General features: G+C 42.1%; 1 protein-coding gene across 2 annotated transcripts in view; it reads left to right on the top strand.

Annotated features, from left to right (window-relative positions):
* Positions 1-22,275, top strand: part of sema6bb (sema domain, transmembrane domain (TM), and cytoplasmic domain, (semaphorin) 6Bb) — a 123,989-nt gene that overhangs the window by 96,350 nt on the left and 5,364 nt on the right. For both annotated transcript variants that reach the window (XM_031863934.1, XM_031863932.1), the window contains 2 exons: positions 2,922-2,999; positions 6,848-6,906. In XM_031863934.1, the coding sequence (XP_031719794.1) occupies positions 2,922-2,999; positions 6,848-6,906 (137 nt within the window). The remainder of the gene's footprint in view (positions 1-2,921; positions 3,000-6,847; positions 6,907-22,275) is intronic.

Below are 22,275 nucleotides of genomic sequence, written 5' to 3'. Positions count from 1 at the left end.
CTACAACTTAATAACAACTGTCACTGTGCCCTTGAGCAAAGTGATAATGTGTTAACTGCCTTATATACTGAAATGAGTCAAAATGCAATAAATGCGCCAGTAAATTGTAATAAAAGCTGTTAGTGTAATACTTTACCGTTAAATGTAACGCTGTTATTACCATTGACTGCAATCTTTATTTTTATTATAGATACACCATCATTTTAACAGATAATAATAAAAGTAGTTTCTGGCAGCGTAAAGCATTATATGGTGAATAAATGACAATAATAAACGATAATGAAGCTTATGACAATAATAAGCACGTAACAAATCTTTTATCCATATAAAGAACCTTTTACATTTAATTGTAACAGGTTCTTTTTTAAGCTGTTGTGTTGTCAAATGTGTCTGTGTTTTAAAATGTTTTCTTGTTACTTTTCTGATGATTCATTTAATGTAACGCAGCAGTCTGTAGCACTGTGAATAAGACCGACTACCCCCCAGGGACAATAAAGTTAACTCTGCACTATAATAGTTGAATAATATTCGATCATCATCAGTTCTAGTACCGTATAAGGCATAATCATAATGAAATGTGTTAATAATTGATGAGATATTGTTTAATATAGCAGCTATTTTATATATTTCTTCACCTCATCTTGCAGTTATAAGATTATCAGAAGCTCCAAGTGAAGTTTGGTATTCAGGCAGTTTGCCAGAATGAATTTGTTTAACGGAAACGGAAGGTACAGCGATACCCTGAGTCCACTAATCCTACATAATTAAACGTAGAAATGCATATATTCAAAGTAATAATGTCTCACCTGCATACACCCACACAAGCACCACGATACAGACTCCCTCTCCCTCGCTGGCACATTTACTGGGTCTACTGACACACTAACACAAGCCGGTGCACATCAGGCGTGCACAAGTGCACAAGTGTGTTCACTGAACCAGGTGAGTCACACAAGCGTGTAATCCAGAGCACATTAGGAAACGCTCACGTTCTTCCTGAGGTGCATTTAGTTTGTGAGTGTATGTGTTTAGATCGGAGACTGAGAGTTAACGTTTTGTATGTTCGAGATTTCTTAGTCACGCTTCAGCAGCTTCAGGTCTGGTTTTTAACCTTCGAAGAGTGGTTGTGAGTGCTTCCTTTCCACACAGCTTCCAGTCTACATTGTTGGCTGTTTTTTCTTTAAATCTTTAATAATTCAACATTTTACAGTCTGCTTTCCAATTCATACAGTTGCAGATTGACATTTTAACCTCGTTTAACCCCACTTGCAGACCCGTCATTAAAAAGTAATGTTGTGCACACACAGATATCAGAGGTTTTACATTTAATCAGTCAACAACGATTAATCCATTTTAGGCTACTTGACATCTCTGCCATCCATCAGGTACTGCAGGTTTTTAGAATGATTCCCTTTTAGGCACACAGCAATTTCTATTCATGATGCTAGGTTTAAAAAATGTACTGACAGAGACTTGAATTTGTCTTGAGATCAGTAATCCTAAACGGTGAACATCACTGAGTTTGTGTTTTGTTATTCAGCCTAACATTATCATTCTAGTCGTGAACAGAGAGCATTTCATTTTAAAAACTCTTTGTTGCTGCAATCAAGGGCTTTCTAACATCTGATGTTTAAGAAGTGGAGTTGAAATATACGTCATTCATGAACCATGTTGTCTGAAAATCAAACTCAAGAGACAAATGGCCACTAACTCGGACATTGTGAATCTGTTATTGTGAGGAAAATGTGGTGAGTTCTTGCATATAACAGGTTGCTAGGACAGAATAAATCCCACAATGTCTCTATATCCTAGTGTACTTCATTTGAAGTACACTACTAAGCCTTTTCCAAAACTTTTATCTGGATCTCCATCCTCTAGTCAAGAATTAACTTTCATGCTTCATTGCGAGAACTAAGTATTTTAAACGATTAAAGGGCCGGTGTTAAGCATTTCACGGATCTGTTAGCCGAAATGGAATATATTAATCATAGTTGTGTTTTCACTAGTGTTTAATCTCCTGAAACTAAGACTTGTTGTGTTTTCTTTGACTTAGAATGAGCCGTTCATGTCTATATCGGAAGTGGCTCATCTTCACACAGTCCTTCATGTTTTACCACCAAGTGTCTACAGTAGCCCAGAATGGACAAACCAAGCACCGGCCTTTCACATTTTTAAGGCTTGTGGCTTTTAGGCTTTTAAGGCTTTTAGGCTTGTGAAACTGTGGTAAAGTGAGCCGCAGAGTGAAAAACTGTGGTGTCGCCAGCCGCCGCCTGACTCACGTTGCTTCTACAGTGGAGTTATTTTGGTATGAATGGCCTCTGAGCGAGGCGAACGGCGTTACCACAGTTTTGTACCTGGTGGCTCTTTAACCACATGTCTTGGAGAGGCAGAAGAGAGCGGAGGGCTCTTCAGTTGGTTACAATCTTCAACCACCCTGCAAGATGCCACCAAATCCTACACACTCTCCCTTTAACAAACAAGAAAGCATTTGAAATCCAATCTGATTCTGCTCTCAGCTACACGTCCAACCTGCCCAATATTGAAGTAGATGACAAAATATTCCCTGTGATGAATTACATCATCGAGCAAGTTTCAAGTCTTAAGAAGTTTGATATGAAGAGCTAAGTAGGAAATCAATATAAAATAGATTTCTAGTTGATGGGCACAGATGTGCAAAAATAATTCATGACGAGATATCCTGACTTCTAGTAATAGACTCGTTGACTAATCTAATATCAAAGAAAATCCCTAATTTAATCAGAAATGAAAATACTGTGAGTTGCAAGCCCTTGTGTGAAATACATGCAAATCGAGCAAATTACATTTACATGTAAGCTACATGAATACATTTAAGCTACATTCATTTAAAGTGAAATAGGGATTATTTGTGGTTCATTGAGTATCTTTTTGTGTCTCTGCAGGAACTGTATCGCCTCCAGGGATCCTTACTGTGGCTGGACCAGAGGAAGCACTTGTTCTTTCCTCAGACCTGGGACCAGGTATGACACCTCTCTATTCGTATGAACATCACCACAACGCACACAGTATACAGTACCTGCCCTGCATCAACATACTGCCACTCTGTCTGGTTTATTCCTTGTCTGTCTTTTAAGTCCACATGCTGTTTTACCACCTTTCTCTGTTCCCTCTCCTTGATCTTCAGGTGATTTTTTTTTTTTTTATCTTGGTTTGTTTTGATTTGATTTATTTCCACTTTTAGCATCGTTCTCAAGGTTATTTTTTCCCGACAGCACACCTACAGTAGCAGACCACCCTTAGAGACGTCCCATATATCATTTATCTGGTCTGGAAGTCCTTGGTTCTATCTGAGACTACTTGAGCATCTGAGTAACATCTGTGCACTCTAAGTAACCTGTCACACAGTCTGCTCTTTGTACATTATTGATTCAAGATGTCTGCTGTCGCTGTTAAACACTACGATGTTCTTCCACTTTGCTTGTTATCAGGTGGTGGCCATATAACACTGTGTATACTTGTGTGACTGAGAGCAGAGTTTTGTGTTTTGCTTCTCTGTTGTGTAACACTGTCTGTGTTATAAATGACGTACCAAGACACAGTGTTGTCTGGATGTGCGTGAATGTGAGAGTATTTGTGTTTGTGTGACCTCTCTCTCTCTCTCTCTCTCTCTCTCTCTCCTCCTGCTACTGAATGCGGTGGTCTGTTTTCCAGTGGTGGCTGCCTCCCTCCAGTGAAATCAAATCTCTCTTTAGTCAGGCTGTTTATTGAATTAGGCCTTCAGAACACAGGTGTAGTGCCAGCAGAACAGACAACATGGGTCTTTAGACCACCTCAGGCTGCCTGCTTATACTATTAAAGGGCTCTGTGTTGGTTTTGATTTGATTTACCAAGGTCGGTCAACTCTGCAATCGATTTTGCATTGAGTTACTGCGGATTTCCTCTTTGTGGACTAAATGCAACCTCTCTGTGCAAACTGACGCCAGAGGAGAGCTCAGCAGTTGATGCTATATGTCTAATTTAGGCAGTTTCTGAGGAAAAAAAGAAGTTTTGTATTCTGCAAGAAAATAGTTGTGTGTGTTGAACTGGGAGGATAACTGGTTTTATTGTTGTGTCCCCGAGTGTTATTATCGAACTGCTAAACAAGGTGTAACAAAAACATTTGTCACCTTCTTTTTGCTTCTACCGGTGAGAATATTGTGACTGTACAATTGCTTATCCATTTTGCTTATGTTTAGGTGTTATAGCTGATTCATTATATGGATGTTGTGGATGCTAATTTAGGTGAACCAACACTTGTTGTGTTGCACTTCGATTCAGACATGGTAATTTCGTATAGTACTGATTAGTTGATCTTGGACAGTTTGAGGAAAAATGGTTTCATTGCTTTGTCCCAGAGTGTTATTATTATGCTGCAAACGAGGTGATACAAAACATATCTCACCTTCTTTTGCTTCTGCCAGTGAGAATATTGTGACCGAACTGTTTATCCATTACTTTTAGCAAAGTGTTCACGTTCTAACTATTCACTCTCTCTTAATTGCAACATGGTGTTGTATTTCTAAATGAAACTGTAATTTATATTTTATTAGATTAGCTGAGCGACTCCACCATTGTTCCACATAGCCTCTGGCAACTGCAGAAGTGACCCCTGGGGCACAAGTAGTCTTGGTTGGCCATCATTACTGTTAACACGCAAACATCCAACATGAATACACATATGGTCTTTATCACGTTCCTTTTTATTATGAAGTCTTTAAATTTAGGGAGAATTTAATGGAAATTAAAAAAAAACAACAACACACACACACACACACACACACAGGCAAAGCTAATGTATACAAAGTAAATGACCCACAATCCCTGAGAGGCAGCCAACTGAACACAAAACATTATTCTTTGTTAAGGTGACAACCCGCTGTTTGTTCACAGTGCACTTGGACTCATTTGTCACAGTGATTTCTAGGCATTAAAAGCACAGATGTTGGCTGCGATGCTGCCTGAGCCTTTAGCTAATTGCAGAATACCGACTTCTTAGTCACTTTGTCGCAATGAGTTGTTTTTATTTTGCTCTGGTTCTTCAAGGGTTGTTTGGAGGCCAAATAGTGATTCGGTGCAGCAGCGCTATTTGGGGGACCAATGTAGAACTTTAAATGGTCATTTACTTCTGTGTAAAGAATTTCCTGTTGAATCCAAAGTGTTGTTTTGACTAACTCATGACCACAAAAGACCGAGCAAAGCTTGTTATATCCATCCATATCAACCAGAATGTAATGCAGGCGAATGCCTCTTGCAAGTGAAGAAAGATGCATTTAAAACATGCTTCCGATCTTTAAATTGGGCTTGCATGAGGTCTCTAGAGCTTGTATGCTGCCAAGTGCTCACTGATGGATCCTTACTAAAACAAGTCTTTGATCGCAAATGTGAGTTAAGTCTCAGTCAGTTTAAATCTAGTTCTTTCTAAAATACGATGCCCTAGAAACATCAATTTATAGATCATGCATTAAAGTCAAAATAATTGTTTATTAAAGGAATAGTTCGACATTTTGGGACGCAAATTTAGTTAAATAAAAGCTTGTTGTGTGACACTTTATGTGGTGATAAGACAAATGAGATATAGCGTGTTAATTATTGAGCTTTTAGAGGTGCTGGTAGGCAGATTGTTTTTACCTGGACAGATTCTGGGTAGCTGTTTCCAGTCTTTATGCTAAGCTAAGCTAACCGTTTCCTGCCTCTTGTCGTGTTGATCTTCTCTTCACTTTATTGGCAAGTAAACAAGCTTTTTAAGGCGCACAATTACCAACTTCTTGATTAGACATGGTAATTATGTAGTCCTGATTAGTAACTGTGCGTTGTTGTTTGTGTGTGTGTGTGTGTGTGTGTGTGTGTGTGTGTGTGTGTGCAGTTTTACATCAGATGTCCAATCATTGATACCCGAATGAAAACCTTGTGTTTGTCTGATTTTGGTACAAGTGGATTGGAAATGTATTACATTATGTAATCATGATTGTATTATACACACACACACACACACACACACACACACACACACACAGCCTGTGTTTTGCATCTTGGTGCTGTTTTCCCCTGATAAGAGCCATGAGCAGTTGTGTTTTTCTTTGTGAGCACCTGGTCTCTGTGCTGTTCTCATTTCCTCTCTGCTTCCTCACCTCATCATATGTTTTTGTCCTTGGAGTTGCTTTTGCTCCCCTGTTCCCTGAATGGGAAATGAGTTTTAAAGCTCGAGGATGGAGTTGTAGAAATAAGATATGTGGGAATCTCAGTAGAATATGAGTAAAGCTGGAGGTTTTGTTGAACGTATACTTTCATGACAAGTGACGTTTTCCAGAAAGGAATAATGTTTTTCATAAAAATAGGATATTCATCTTATAATTTGCAGTGTGTTTGAACAGCCTCCCTACCTTAAGTTCCATATTAATGACTGAAACATATTCCCCTACTCTAACTCCTAAATACTTGAAGACATTGATTTTCAAATGTAATGTGAAGACAAGAATGCCGACCTAGAAATATTGCTCATTCAATGCATTAATTCATCTAATTAATGCCCCTGCAGGCATAAGTGGTTATCTTTGAATTATAACAGTGATTATTGCAAGAAATTAAGCCGCTCAAGGGAGCTCTTTTGCTGTTTTAATGATTTTCTTTTTTCTCACTTTGTCGAAATAGAAACAATACCATCAAAGTGTTATAGGAGCTTATAGAGATATACGCTCCCTCGTAGCTCGTCCTCTGCTGTAACATTGAGATAGTTTTCCTCTATCGGAGTGGATCTGTGCTGTGTGTCGGTGGCCGTGTCGCCGGGCCTCCGTGTCCTCTGATTAATGACTGTGTCTCTTCTCCTCTGCAGACTGCCGTTCGAGCAAGATGTTGAACAGGGAAACGTGGCCCACTTGGGTGACTGTGACGGTAAGAGGAATGATGAGTCTGTGTGTGTTTTTGTGTGTGTGTGTGTTTGCCCACAAGTGTTAAAGCTAATAGCTCTCTTGTCTGTGCTAAGATCCTTACGTAGCGTGTGTCTCTTCAGGGTAAACAACAATACAGTAAAAGGAGAGGAATAGACTGGTATAGTTTCAGTTTATACACAGGAAATCCGTAAATAAACACAGAGAAAAGTCCCAATCCACCTCAGAGCTCTGTAGTTTCTTACTCGTCCCTAGAGTAGAAACCAATCTGAACATGAAGACGGTCAGCTGGTCTCGTTTTGTCGAGCTGGCAGGAAAATCCCTGTGTATGTTTTAAAGCTAACTTTGTTCTTCCCACTGTTTACTGTCCATACTTGTATACTATCTTTGCTTTGGTCCGGTAGGTTTTGTTCCAAATACATGTGGTTAATTATATTCCACTTCAGCTTAAATTCCCCTTGATGTTTCCCCTCTCTCTCTCTCTCTCTCTCTCTCTCTCTCTCTCTTCTGAAAATAGAAGTGGTACACAGCAGAGCGAAAATCTCTATTCCAGATACACAGAGGTTTTGGATACTCCCTTGACGCCCCCCCTCTCTCTTTGATCTGAGCGCTAATTCCAATGCGTGCAAATTAATCCTTCACTTCTGAAAGTTCCCCGAGTTCATGTGCCGTGCTCCCTGAGAAAAGAACAGATAAATATTGCATAATCAGAACCCGCGAACAGCTCTAATCCAGCAGTTTGATACTGCTCTTTCATTTCAGGTCCTCTGACCACCAAAACCAAGGGGGGGGGGGCTCTGTGATGGTTTGATGCTCACGCTATGCATGGTGAAGTTAAGATAGTTATCTGTCTCCATTGATCACATGTGTAGCCCCTTATAGAACATGTGGTGGCGAGTTTAGTCCTGCTCTGAAAAACCCAACAGATCAGGTTGTGCATGTATCCTGCTTTTAATTCCTGCAAGTTAGTGTTTGTAAAATAACACAAACTGGAAGAAAAATCTGATATTCATTCTCCGCAAGGGAACTACACTCCAGAAAATACTGTGTTGTGCAGGAAGCTTGTAATTAAAAAAATACAACTTCTATGATCATTATTGTACTCCACCAGCGGGTGAGAGAAGACCATAATTACTCTTGGTCAGTGCTAATGGAGTGTCTGACAAGCTCTAGTTTTGTATCCTCTTTCTGCACTTGTTATATCTTGACCAATGGTTCAAGGTCTCGGAAGGTCAGAGAAAGTAATGGCACCAACACTGAAGAATGACTTTCCACTCACCGCACACTGTAGATCATCGCAGCGCCTTTTTTTTCCAGAATGTGCCGTATGCTCTCTACCAACTACAGGACTGCTACAGCGATTTAATATTACATTTGCATAAAGTTGGGGGACTTGTGAGAAATAAATCAAAGAAAACAGAAAGCAAATAAATCTACCCAGTCAACAAACGCTGCCTTTATCGCTTATTTCCTGTATTTAATGCCGTGCTTCATGCACCTGAAACTTTGTGTGAGGTGGAATATAAAAGCTGAGTGTTGCGTAATTTGTTTTGGCTGGGTGATCTAAATTGACAACATATATTGCCAATTTGAATGTCAATGTTACATTACAGCTACTATTTAAGTTCATTGTGAGTCATTCATTTCAATTTCCTTGACCGAAAGCAGCAGACCTACCCATTTCTATATGAAAAGGCAATATGCCAGCTCTTAGTTGAGCCTAAATTATTGTTTTCTTAAATTATATCACCAAAAGACAATTCCTTTACAATTTACAGTAAGATTATTAGAATTACATTCACAATAATCACCCAGCTTTGGTTTACTCCAGACATTTTTTTCTTGTCATATTTAACTTAATGAAACATGTTCTACCTTAGCGATACACAATCAATCTATACAATAGAGATGTACGGTCCTGCTCCCTGGTCCGGCCTTTGACGAATTTCTGAGCTCTGCATGTGCCGGCGTCTGATCCAGTCATGAAATATACCCGAGTTGCACTCTGTTGACGGGAGGTGAGACGAGAGCTGCTGGGTTGACATGGCAGGAATGTGAGGCAGCATCTTTGCCGAAGGCTGCCACTTAGACAGCACTTTGTCTCCGATGTTGTGATGACCTCGGTCTATTGGCCTAGCCTATCATATCTCTTCTCTTATTTGACACTTTCATTGTCTCGGATACGGATGATTTCCTCAGTGTTTCCTGTTCCTAGTTAACGCTGAGATCATCTCTCTTTGTCGTCCCGTAAGACTAAGATTCTTCCAGCCATCTGAAAAGACAATATTCAGTTAGAGGAAGACAAAGAGGCGCAGCTTGAGCTTGTTATGACAAACTGTCACTGACGCTGTTAAGACTTTAAAAACGGCCTCTTTATATGCGTCCGTCAGCATCTTTCTCTGTAATTCTCTCCACGTGGCTCAGTCCTAATGTACACGGGACACATACTGTACATCTGTGTACTGACAAGCACACACAGGTGCTCACACACACCAGCACAAACTCTTCAGGGACCTGGATCGGTGGAATAGACTGAAGGCTTTTGGTTGCTGAATATTTCATATCGCTATATTAAACTCATTGCACATGTCTGTATCTTGACCCAGCAGATGAGCGGGGAGATAAGGTGTTGGCCTGTGTACCTCTCTTTGGGGAAATTCAGCAAACTCATTTCCACCCTCCCTTTGTTTACCTTTTCCCACAAAGAAGAGTGTATGTTTTCGATGAAACTTCATACAATCTTCAGCAGTCGGTGATCCTAAAAAAACAGCTTTTTAAATCATGATTTTTAATCAAGATTGTGGTTAGGCATGAGGTAACAGGAAATGTTAAAGGCCCTCTCAACCCGGAGGTTTTGGTGACTCTGCATCACAAGATGATTAATATGGCAGGAAAGCAGTAACACATTGTTCTTTTACATACATTTTACTTTATTCTTTCCTTTTTCTCATAAACTACAAGCTAAGCTAATTTGACCTCTTCTGGTACCTAACAAGTTTTCAAATACAACAATGTCAGACGTTTACGAGGGAAAATTCCTCTTTGGTTGAACTACGAAAAACTCATGTACATATGTATGTATACTATCTGATATGAGGTTACAAATAGACATATTGTTTAAATATGCGTGAAACATTTTTCAAAGAAATTGTTTCTGGTAAGTTGACAATGATGCTACGACTGAAACGTTGTACATATGTCATAAATGGATCTTTTTTTTATGTCTGAACCTCTTGAGAGATCTCAGAGACGTGGGTCTGAAAACCTGGCACAATAAAACGCAAGTGAGAATTAGGTTGTCAGTAATTTAAATGAACTGGCCCTTTAAGGTTGAGGTTAGGCTGGTTATATTCCGATTTTTTATGCTAGTTTTGGCTTTGCAGCCAAGTCATTTATTGTGCCCTAGTCTTTGCTCCTGTGCTGCTCCAGTGCCTCTCCTCTCCACCATGTTTCATCTCTCTCTCTCCAGTCCCAGTCAGTGCTCCACTTATTCCACAGCAGCCTTGTCGTCAGACCTCAAAGCAAGATGGATGGACGGCCTTACTTAGAGCCCAGCTAACGGCCTCCCCCTTCCTCCTTAGCCAAAGAGAAGCGGCTGCTGGAAGGAGAATCGATTTCCATCTCTCCTCTGGCTGATGGCAGTCGAATAGATATCAAGGGTGATTCTGCAAAGGGGAGAAGGAATGGAGCTGAGAAGAGCGGGGATGGGGAGATGAGGCCGGGTAAATCAGATCAAGGAGTAGAGAGCGGAGTGAAAAAGAGATTGAGAGATCATAGGAAGAAGGCAAACTTTGAGGACGGAACGGGTGAAACGGTTCAGAGGATCAGAAGTGTAAAGTCAAAAGGGTGAATAAGAAAATAAAAGGAAAGAGAGAACCGAAAGAGCGAGGTCAGGGGAGGAGAGAAAGGCGAGGCGGTAGGATAATCACATAGGAGAGTGGGGAAAAGACGAAAGGTGAGGGTGGATGAAAGCTTAGAGAATGGTGGGAGGTTCAGGGAAGTGCGAGGAGAGGGTGCACGGCCGGGCCGGTGTGACAAATAGACTGAGAGTGCCACCGGCGTCTCCTGTGTCACAGCGCTGACACTGGCCTCCTCAGTGGGCTTGTGGCCAAGCTGTAATTCTGTCTAGGTGATGTGAACTGCCTGCCTCACACCCTCTCAATCTCTCTTTTCATATATCACAGAGCTGCTGCCCTTCTCCTAACTTCACACTAGTATCAACTTTTTTATCTTTTGCATCATTCGGTTCTTCCTATTTTGGCATAAAAGTGGATGATGGCACCTTTGCTAAAAATCTAACGTGGAAAAACTACATGAAGAAGTGGAGTGTAGCTAAGGTTATTGCCTTGTTGTTGTAAAGATCACCCCCAAAACACACACACACCAAATAGTAGTATGTAGACACATGCCGTTGCTCTAAACCCTCTCTGATCAAAGCAGAGTTTGGAAGCACAACGTCTAATGGAGACGATGTGTTGTGGGAGGGACAAAGATGATGAAAAAGATGAGGTCAGAGAAATGACTGGGTTAAATTATGTGCGTGTGTGTGTGTATGCGTGCGTGTGTGTGTGTGCGTGTGCGTGTGTGTGTGTAGGTCTATTAGCCTATGTGCTCTACTTTCTCTCAGGTGCTAAAGCAAGCTAATTTCATTGTTGTTCGGTAATTTTGTAGGTCCAAACAAACACACTTGCGCCGAGGGGGGGTGAAGAGACTCAGCCGTTCTGACATGTAACTTTTGCATTTGCACCTGCTAAGGCCACATTTTATTGCAAACACATGCACAAAGAGCAATTTTCAAGGCTTTAGTATCCGCGCAGCACGCACAGAAAATCCCACAACGTTCATGCACTTTGAGTTTCACCTCTTTAACTTTGACACATCTTTCAAACACACATCAAAAGACACTTTTCAATGTTGTGCTTCAAGGATTTTAGGATGAAATGTGAAGTATTTTCCCTTACCATCATAAAGCAGCTGGAATAATGTTTGTTCCATCTTTAGTCTGTAGTTTGAGTGATGGCTTGTAATGCTCACATTCACGCTCAGGTCACACAGTGTGCGTACATTCACACTGGGATATAACAAAGGAAATACATCTCAAATTGTCTGCACTTCAGACTGATAAACACACAGACACACAGATTATTAGCAGTATAAAAGCTCTTTCAATTTTGCTGTTAATGCAATTATTTTCAACTCTGTTGATTGTAACTAAAGAAAATGAAATGCTGCAAGACTTTGTTGCATTTTTAATAGTTTTTGGAGGATGATGTCATTCTTTATTATATTTTCTTTAATGGTCTTGAAAGGCATTGAATTCATTCATCTAAAACAAGTCTTTAATTGGTATTAAAATGTCTGAAAGCAATCTTTCATAAGTCTTAGAATCCCTAAACAGGGGAGGTAGGATTCTTTGAACCTTTTTTTTTTCTGACATTGAAATTCAAAATTTCAAGTAACATCTGTTTTTGAAGTAATTTTCGAACGTCTCTCGTCTTCGTCTCCCTGAGCAGGATGGTGGAACTAACAGCACGTTCAATTTTGATTATAAAGTTGGTCTTAAATTTAATTAAGAAAGTGTTTACAAGTCTTAATTCTAACTTGCCTTAAGCTGAAGGAACCCTGAATAACACCAGGTCAGTTCCCCACTTCACTTAAAAAATGATTGGTCTACGGAGTACATAATGATTTGGGATTCTGCACCTCCTGAACACCATTATCAAACTGTCAGACCTGACGTGATTCGTGAAGCTTGCCCTGACTCCATGTGCTGATATTGTATTACTCCCACTACAAAAATGATTAATTTTTGCTTCAACCTCTATTACACTTCTTACCCTGCTGAGCCAGGATTGCAAGTTGCAAAATAAATGAGTTGGTCAGAGCCACTTGTGCCCAGAGTTTGAGCTAACAATTCTGCTTGCAGGAGAATAGAGCCATTAATGTGTGTGAGCAGTTGTGTGCCCTCTAAAGTATTAGTCTCTTCACGGTGGACAACTCAGCCAGCGTGACAAACTGCAGCTGGATTTATGCTGGATTCAGTTTTAATGATGTTTGAGCAGAACACGCCCCGCTGACAGAAATCACCGAACTAACTCTGAACTGCTCTGGCGAGTGTGATCGAGTGTGTTGGGGCGAGGATGTGTGAACGTGCATGTGACAGGTAATAGAAACCAGTCCTGTAAACAGCGCAATGAGTCAGATTTGGTTCGGGCGTCGACAGACGTTATAGCATGTCAGATCCACTTACGGCAGGTTATCGCGACGTGTCGATTGGCCAGCTCTCAGTTTTTCCAGGTCGTGACCCTTGCTGGCTGGCAGATCAGTTACAGCATAAACGTGGGCTAAATGGTCTGTCAAGCCTCCAACTTCTCTCTTTTAAATTGCCATGAGGGTCTCTTAACTCTAAAGGAAAGAGATTCTTACACCCAAATCATTTTGTTAGCACCTGAATCTCCCAGCAGTAATGAGCTAAACACTGGCTCACTTTATTTAGCTGTTTGCAGGCCTGTTTGGGGCTAACGAGTCAAATTGCATTTGCACAGACAGCTCATCAGCTAAAGTCAACTCTGTTAAACCAGCCATCAAATAGGAGTAAGAGGTGTGTGTGTTTGTGTGTGTCTGTGTGTGTGTGTGTGTGGTGCTGTTGCTACAGGAGACACGTCCTGCTTCATCACGTTCCCTCGTTGTTCCGACTCAACACTTTTCTCAAATCTCTGTTTCCTCCACGTTGATAAAAGTAAATAACAGAGCTCTCCAGCGAGTGCACGCTTCCAGACGCTCACCAACTCATCCAGGATCGTTCACACTCGCACGAACACATTCGCCACCCGTTTCGCTGTGAACTCACTCAGCCATAATGACATAGCTAGTGTTGCCACAATGTAGCTACAGATGGAAGCAATTATGGTGCTATGAAAATATTTCCAGAAGAAAGGCAGTGTTTTGACTGGTGCAACAGCGGGATGCAATCACTCAGTAATTGAGGTCCACTGAAACATCAATGAGGAGAAGACGGAATGGAGATTCCTTGTTGTGGCATCATGTTGGAGTTTGATGACGATCACCGCAGAGCCCGGACCGACTCTGTCTGTCTCGCCGGTGGCTGTGATGTTGCGAGGAGCTTTGTGCAGGAAAGAAAATTTGTTGGCAAATTTACGGCCATGGTCTCATCTAGTTCCATCCTAATTGCTGCGGTTTGGAACGGGGCCTGAGTTGAGGCTTATGAGGGGGGACCCATAAAGCCGACACATTCTTTGTATCTACATGGCAGCTAGTTAAAGCAAGCTCTTAAGTCTGCTCATGATAAATGAGTTGCCCTGTAGTTTGAACCCCAACCGAGAGAAAGAGAGGGATAGGAAACGAGAAAGAAAGAGAGGAATTGGGGAGAAGAAACGCTTTCGCCACAGTAGTTCATTTTTTGTTTGACGCGGTCTCCTCTTTCTTGACGCCACAGTCGTCCTTCCTCCTCTCCTAACTCCCTCTGCTGTCACTTCTGCAAGTCAGACACCAGTGGCAAAAAGAGAGAGAGAGAGAGAGAGAGAGAGAGAGAGAGAGAGAATAGACAAGCAGAGATAGAGGAAGTGTGGTGTGAAGCTGTGCATCCCCAGACACCAGACTTTGCTCAAACTCACACATCTCTGCACCCCAAGGAGCATCTGAGAGGCTTGAAGCACAAAGCTGATCCCCTCGGTGAATACAGAGGCTCGGCTGATGAAATAAGAGGACCTATGTGCCTTATAACAATTGACGTGTGTGTACTTTGGCATTGCAGAGGAAAAAAGGCAGGTGAAATACTGTATGTGTGCGGTTTCTCAGTGTAGAGATGGGGAATTTTTTTTAGCGAGCTCTGAGAAGATAAGAATAGCAGCCTCAGCCTTTGGATAGCTCGGCAAGGTGCGAGGACTCCTGAAGGGCTTCTGCTCTTTCATCCAACTTCTTCCCTCCGAGTCCTTCCTCGGCTCCTCACATCTCCTCCATAGCGGGAGCCTCAGAGGGCGCCTTGACAAACACGCACTGACCCCTCAGCGAGCCACGGCTCCTTGACGATAGATGTGTTTGTGTGTGTGAGTGTGCAGGGTTGCCATCTTTTAACAGGTTGAAGGGAATTTTTTGGGTGGGGAGGGTTGTACACAAATAGCCTGCAGTCACTCATAGTTTTTTTGTTTTTGGTTTTTTTACTGATTTTCACCAAAAAAATTATATAAACTTTTAAAACAAGGGCTTCAGTTGAAACCCTGATTTTATGTTTGCACACGTGCAAAAGTTGTTGTTCCAAGCTGCCGCTTACAGTGTCCGAGGTCCTCCAATGACCTGACAGCTCAGAATATGCTTTGGGTAATTAAAATTGAATAGATAGGGAGATGCAATGCAAATGAGCAGCTCATTATGCAACAGAGTCCCTCTGAGTAATAAAAAAAAAACACGATAACAGTTGAATAAACAAAATAAAGACAGATAGATTCCTAGACTTTAAAAAGAACATATTGACTGAATATTGAATATTGAATCAATTCAGTTTGCTTCACCCGCACTGTGGTCCTTAAGTTATGTTCTGAAGTTAGCATTTCAATTACAAATGCACTAGGCTACTTAAAGGCCCCTAAAACCTGAGCTATGGGGTTCCACACAGACACAAACTTTTGTGCCAAAGTTGAAAAAGTTGAGAGATCTCCGTTATTTATTTTTTTCTGTGCTCAATTGGAAAAACGTGGCGTCGCATACTTTTATGCACCTATCAGGATTTAGCAACATACGAATCAATATGTGACAGTTGTTTTCTTGTATTTCCATGTCACTGTCAAGTTGAATCAAACCACACCCACAAAGTCCTGATGATTTCTTAAATTCTTTATCAATAATACCGTAGTGTGTTTTTGTCTTTCTTCAGAAATTTAACTTTCAGGAAAGTTTTCCGGGATTGATTCCGGTTTGATTGCTTGATTGCAAAGATATGAAGTAATCAAAATCCAGTTTCATTTTCAACAAAAACTACCACAATCGACTGTAATAATGATTAAAATTGGGCTGGAAGTGCATCATTTTTTGTCAAAAAGAGAAATTCCAGTAAGACAAGTTTCAAATTTCAAACTACCCATTAGGGTATGAAGCAGTTATAATTGGCTTCACCTTGACCAATACTTACGTACTTATACTCAATACTTTAAAATGACGCACGCAGGGCTTGAAATGTAATACATCCCAAAAGCGTGGCGCATTGGCAAGACTAGTATGTGTGCGTGTGTGTACATGATTGGATTTATGTGTTGTCTTATGTGATCCAGATGCCAGCCTCAAAAAGAAGGGGTAAGTGGGTGTGTGTGTGTGTGTGTGTGTTAAGAAGCTGGAAAATAACACACATTAAACATTGTGTGAGGGGACCTGTAACCTTTTTAAACACAGCTTCACGCAAACATACACCAGCTGAAGCCACCAGCTCTTCTCACTATGTTTACTAATTGAACACCAGACACTGACATTTAAGGATTTGGCTGAAGCTACAACACACACACACACACACACACACACACACACACACACACACACACACAGATACAGATACAGAGAGAGCTGATGAAGAATAAGGGCCTCCGGCAGGTCTGTGGCCCTTGCTAGTAGTAGTCGTCCAGTAAAGTGCGAGCAGGACCTGGAGGCGTTGTGTAATGCCACAACAGAGAGTCCTGCAGCATGACATTCACAGCACTGTAACTACTCTCCCCTCACAACACCTGGGATTGTTTTTGTGTCTATCATTCAGACAGAAATCGATCACGGTGAGTTCCCCTAACTCCCTGAATCAAACAACACTTTTCCTCCTTTCTGTAACACATCAATAACACTTCTGCGCTTTTTCCACACCCACTTTCTCTCTGCTTCTCTTTGTCACCTCTCTGTCTCAATCTCATTCTTTTTCATCTCATTTATGTTTCTCCTTCCTCTGACGCTTCCTCATGTCTCTCTTTGTCGCTTCTCTCAGCCTCTGTTTCTCCTTCTGTCTTTCTTCTTCCTCTCTCTCTCTCTCTCTCTCTCTCAGTCTGTCCATCAGCCTCCTTCATATCTCTTTCACGCGCATGTTTGTTGCAGCTCCTCTGTATTGATCACCTTAAACTCTCCTTAGTGCTGACAGCGGCGCTGTGATTCTGAACAATCGTTCAGCACAGGATGTCTCCCGATGGCGTTTCCACCTGCGAGGCCTTGGCCCGTGTCACGGCGGAGACATTTCATTAAAGGCGACCTGTAAATTAACAGAGCGGGCGAGTGGCTGAGCGAATGGTAGTTTCAATCAGCCGCCCAGATGGCGTGCCGCCCCGACATAAACCCTGATGGTTTAATCATTCTGTTAAACCTCCGTATATTTGTATCAGGAACCGGTCCAACACTTCAGCGCTGGGGGACTTAACATAAAAACAAATTGGCATGTGTTTTCAGCTGGTGGGCGCATAGTACAGCACCGTGCATAGCTCTGAAGTGATATATGGATGTAGCATGTGAGAAAGATTAAGTTGCAATTGCTTGGTTCATGATTTGGGAACTAGAGATATGAGCCCTCTGGGCAGGTAGTTAGACTAATGCTATGCGGACCTGCTCTCCAATTTATTACCGGTGACATGTTTGTGATTATTTATTATTTCTCTCCACAGTTTGCTTTTGGCTTTGCACCTAAAATGAAAATATCAATTATCAAACGAAAGCGCAGCCAAGTCCGTAACCCCTAAGTTTCAGTATATAGAGGAAAAGAATGAAAACAGCATCCTACGGAGAAACATGTACGTCCACACACACATGCACTCTCATGCGTACAAAACTCTCTGGAAAACAATTTATTTCACCACAGTGTCCGCCACAGCCCAGTTGCTTTGTTTGAATTGGATGCAGCTGAAACCGCTCACAGACTGGCCCTTGTTTAAGCTGCCTCTCACTAAAGGTTGAACAGATTGTCTCCTGATTTAATTGAATCCACAAATTCAATGAGGAACATTCCTGACAGCAACACATGTGCATTGGCTGTAAAAAAGCATTTATGGGCAACGGTAGGGAGTCAGACCTCCTCCCTCTGATGATTTTAACACGCGGCGCTCTCCCCCCCCCCTCTAGGCTTACATTCATTCACCCCAAGCAGAGATTTTTCTGTGAGCACGAAAAGGGAGATAGAAACCAAGATGAGGGAAGAGGGCGGGAGTTAAAAATGAAGATACACTGCGTAGCTTAGAGGTGGAGGAGGGGAATGTATAGGCAGAAAGAGAGTCGTGCAGGTATGTAATTATACAGTCATCATCACAATCCCTGGCTCTGAGCCAACCAAAAACCTGATCTGCCCTCGCTAATAGACCCAGCTGAAGACCTGAATCTATTAGGAGTAGGTTTTTTGGTAGAGATTTTATGGAATTTTAATTGCAAACACATGGCCGTTGCGCATAAATGTTTTAACGTATTGATCGGTCGGGCACGTCCGACTAGCCCTCAGGAGCTGAGGTTGTTGTTTTTCTTTAACCAGGGAGTCGTGCAGAACTCTCCAGCAGCAGCCGTGCTGTGAAAGCGCTGTCAGGCAGGGACTGTAAATGGCTTTACAATCATCCCGAGAGTAAACACAGTTTACGAGCAAGCGAGGTTTAGTCCGAGTAAGGAGCTCTGCAGAGTTCCATGCTTCTTTTCAAAGAGCTTTAATTCCTTCTCAGCTTGTTTCCATCCTCGCACACATGTCGGCGTTGGCCTCGCAAGCTCGCAGCATGAGGCGCACTGTGTGTGAAAGAGTGTGAACGAGTGAGAGATGCAATAGTGGAAATAGAGAGTGAAATAGACAGCGTATGTGCTGAAAGAGAAGTGATGGGGATGGTGGGAGGGGGGGGGGGGGGGGGGGGGGGAAGCAGCAAGACTGCAGGAAGGAGGAAGACGTGCTAATAACAAGAAACAAAACAGTGCCTGCAGTCTTTTAACGGAAGAAAAGGAGAGGAGGATAATGAGCAAAATCACTGAGCCATGGGTGCAGGCAGCGCACGCAGTCACTTATTAACACACACACACATCTTCATACATCTATTGGCGCCTATTCAGACAACGGCGCACGTGCTTTGCCACGTGCATCCTTGCCGTCACTGCGTGCATAAACACATTAACATGCAGAGAAATGGTGGATTCTGGAGATGAAAGGCCCTCAGATCAGTGGCGGTACGCTGACAGAGTCGTAACCTATCAAGCTCAGTAGCGTGCGCTCGTGGCATCGACAGGTCCACCGGGATGCTGTGAAGTCTCTTTGTTCTGTTTTGATGTGCTGCGTTTCTAATACATGTATTCGAGCTCTCAAACTGCATAAAAGTTCCCTTGCCTGGCTTTTGATGACGGAACTTATTGAACTGTAGGAAGCTTCAAATAGTTCCAATATTAATTTGTTAACATCTAAACTAGCTGAAACCTGCAGGCAGTAATCAAAAAGCGGTGGAGAGGGCGAGCAGATGAAACAGGCTTTGTTTTTTATAGAATTATTTTTAAATTTATTACAACATGGTTTTGGTCATTTTGGTCATCACGATCGGTAATAATAAGTGTCGGGTTTTGCTATAAATAAAACTAGTTTGCGCAACATGTTGTCCAACCACTCGTCATAGAGAGAGAAGAGAATCAATACCATTATGGGGATAACGCCGCACAGAAGGCATTCATAGTCTTGAACTTGTTTGTACGCATGAAAAGTGGCAGAAATAGTTGTGTAAAAAAATCCAAAAAGAGGGAAGTTGAAATCCTGTTTGTTTTCTCACATCCACACAGTTGGATGAGCATGTGCAAAAGAAGGACATGGTTTGACTTTATTTTTAGTGTTTAACAAAGCAGCTTTAATTGTTAATTGCGGAGCTCTGAGATCACAACAACCTTCTCTATAAAGAAATCCAACAAGACAAGGAACACGAGGAGTCAGAGAAGCGTCCACGCTTTAACTCTGGGTTGGACGACATATTAATAATTTCCTGTCTGCTGAAACATCCATTAGCAAACAGACCTCCTGCCTATCTTTATTGTCACACTTATGTCACACTTTTATGATCACACACAGTCTTCCTGTGCATTGAGGAATTATGACCTACATCTTGGGTGCAATTAAGTTTTACCTCAGAAAATAAAGTGGTTTAGATCATTGGTTCCCAACCTTTTGGTTTGTGACCCTTGCATATTATTATGAGTTGTGAACTGTTGAACCAAAGAGTCCCTTTCCCTTCACATTGTTTAATTTGTTAGATTTCTAAAGGCATGGGGAGGCAAAGCCCTCAAATAGTTCACAACAAGAGAAATAGACAAATGTAGTTTATTTGAAATATGTTTTTCTTCTTCGCTATATGATCCCTCAGAGGTTCTCCGGCTCTAACATCGGCTTCTCTGATCGTTTGAACGCTCGTGTTTCTTGCCAGACTTCATTGTAATGATGCTACAGTGTTCCCAGATTTCAGCAATTACTTTGATGAGTACAGTGCAGTATCATACTCGATTGCCAAAACTGTGAAAATTAGACCCAAGTTGTAATAAACTGCGATCATCCGTTTGATGTGCGCTTCTAATCAGATGCTGGGTTAAAAATCTCTCCTCCATCCCTCCACTGCATCTGACTCTCGGTCTTTATCTCACACACACACACACACACATGTTCACAAGGCCATTGTCGAAAGTGCCGCCAAATTGTGAGCAAGGTCCGTGCAGATTCACAGAGTCCTCTGCCAGTGCTCTAATCAAGGGAAGTGTTTAACAACTGACATTGAGCTAGCAGGGCTTTTCATTAATTTCCCTTACTCACCGGCAGAACGGAGGGATAAATGAGAGCGGAAGACATGAGGGAAAATTCTAAAAATCACCCAGATTAACATGAGTACAGCTGTCACGTTCGCCGTGTAACGGAAACTTCACTTCGTCGGCGCAGATGTTAAATTTGATCGTGCGGGAACTTGATTTGGAAGTGTGCGAGTGAAAGTTTCTTTACTTCTCGTCTGGATTTTTAAGCCATTACTCCCATGGTGCCGCCACCTCTGCTGATCAAAGGAGTGGTGGGTAGGAGAGACAGATACGAGGGGATTAACAGCAAACAGGAGGATTGGCGGGAGGGAAGGACGATGGGTGTGAAGGAACAGATGACTCTGGGGCAGAGACAAAGGAAATCGAATACCAAAGAGACTTTTTAACTATGCGCAAGCTCCTTTGTAGTTTGAATTTGACAAGTAACTGCTGCAAATGTACAGTTTATTGAATATTGTTCACAAATATCCTATCGGAGCCCTTTTCCCTCTCCTCTTCACCGCTTTAATCCTCACTAATGCCCTCTACTCCTCTCTACTCTTTTCTTCAGGCGTGTCCTCCTCTCATCTTCTCAACTGTATGTTTTAATTCCGTCTCTGTTGTCACGTGTCCTTTTCTCTCCTCACTGCTCTTCCCTTTTCCACAACCCATAAAAGATCCCTCTCCTCTCCTCTCCTCCCTTCCCAACCATCTACTCTTTTCTTCAGCTGTGTCTTCCTCTCATCTTCTCAACTCTTTTGTTTCAATTCTCCTCTTTTGTCTCATGTCCTTTTCTCCCCTCACTTCTCCTCCCGTTTCCACAGCCTATATTAAATCCCTCGTCCCTCCTTTCCTTCTCTCTCCTCTCCTCTCCTCCTGTACTCTCTGCACCTCTCTCCTCTCCTCCACTCTCCTCTCATTGCTACGCTGTAATTGGAGCTGGAAGCCTCAAGACAAGCAGCTCAGTGTACGTCAGGCTGACAGGCAGGCCCGTTGGCTTCTATTAAGCTTTAATAAGTGAGCAGGATTGGAAGAGGAGAGAAGGAGTTGAAGGGAGGGGAGAGTGTGCACGCTGTTGCTTCTACTGTCACCTCTCGATAGGATGAATGGAAACCTGCCTGCTGTCACACACACACACATGCACACTACCACATATATCCTTTCCTTTCCATCAGCTCATTCAGCTTATTGCCACTTGCTATAGATTTCCGTCTGCATGTTGTGCATCCAAGAGAGACAGACTTGTGTGGGGAAATAAAAGAAATTCACAAAAATAAATCAACATCATCTGAATGTCCGAGTCAAAGAGAAAGGGAGTCGAGGAAGCATATCGAGTGTGAGAAGGCCAGCCTGTCTCTGTTCTACAGCTACACACACAGAAAGCCACACCAACACACACACACACACACTTGTCAAGTCCTCTCCCCCTGCATGAGGATGACAGCAGTATTATTGCAGCGTGCAGAATTTAATCTGAAGTGCCACACAGCAACCCCGGACCACAGTTGAGGTAAATGTTAGAGAAATATCTACAAGCTCTGCAGCTGAGTACAGCAAGAACAATACCAGATGTGGTGTGTGTGTGTGTGTGTGTGTGTGTGTGTGTGTGTGTGTGTGTGTG

Source organism: Anarrhichthys ocellatus, unplaced genomic scaffold (genome assembly GCF_004355925.1).
Source record: "Anarrhichthys ocellatus isolate YVR2014 unplaced genomic scaffold, GSC_Weel_1.0 scaffold30, whole genome shotgun sequence".
Taxonomy (NCBI): Eukaryota; Metazoa; Chordata; class Actinopteri; order Perciformes; family Anarhichadidae; genus Anarrhichthys; species Anarrhichthys ocellatus.
Note: the sequence above shows the minus strand (reverse complement) of the source record. Positions and strands in the feature narration are given on the sequence as shown.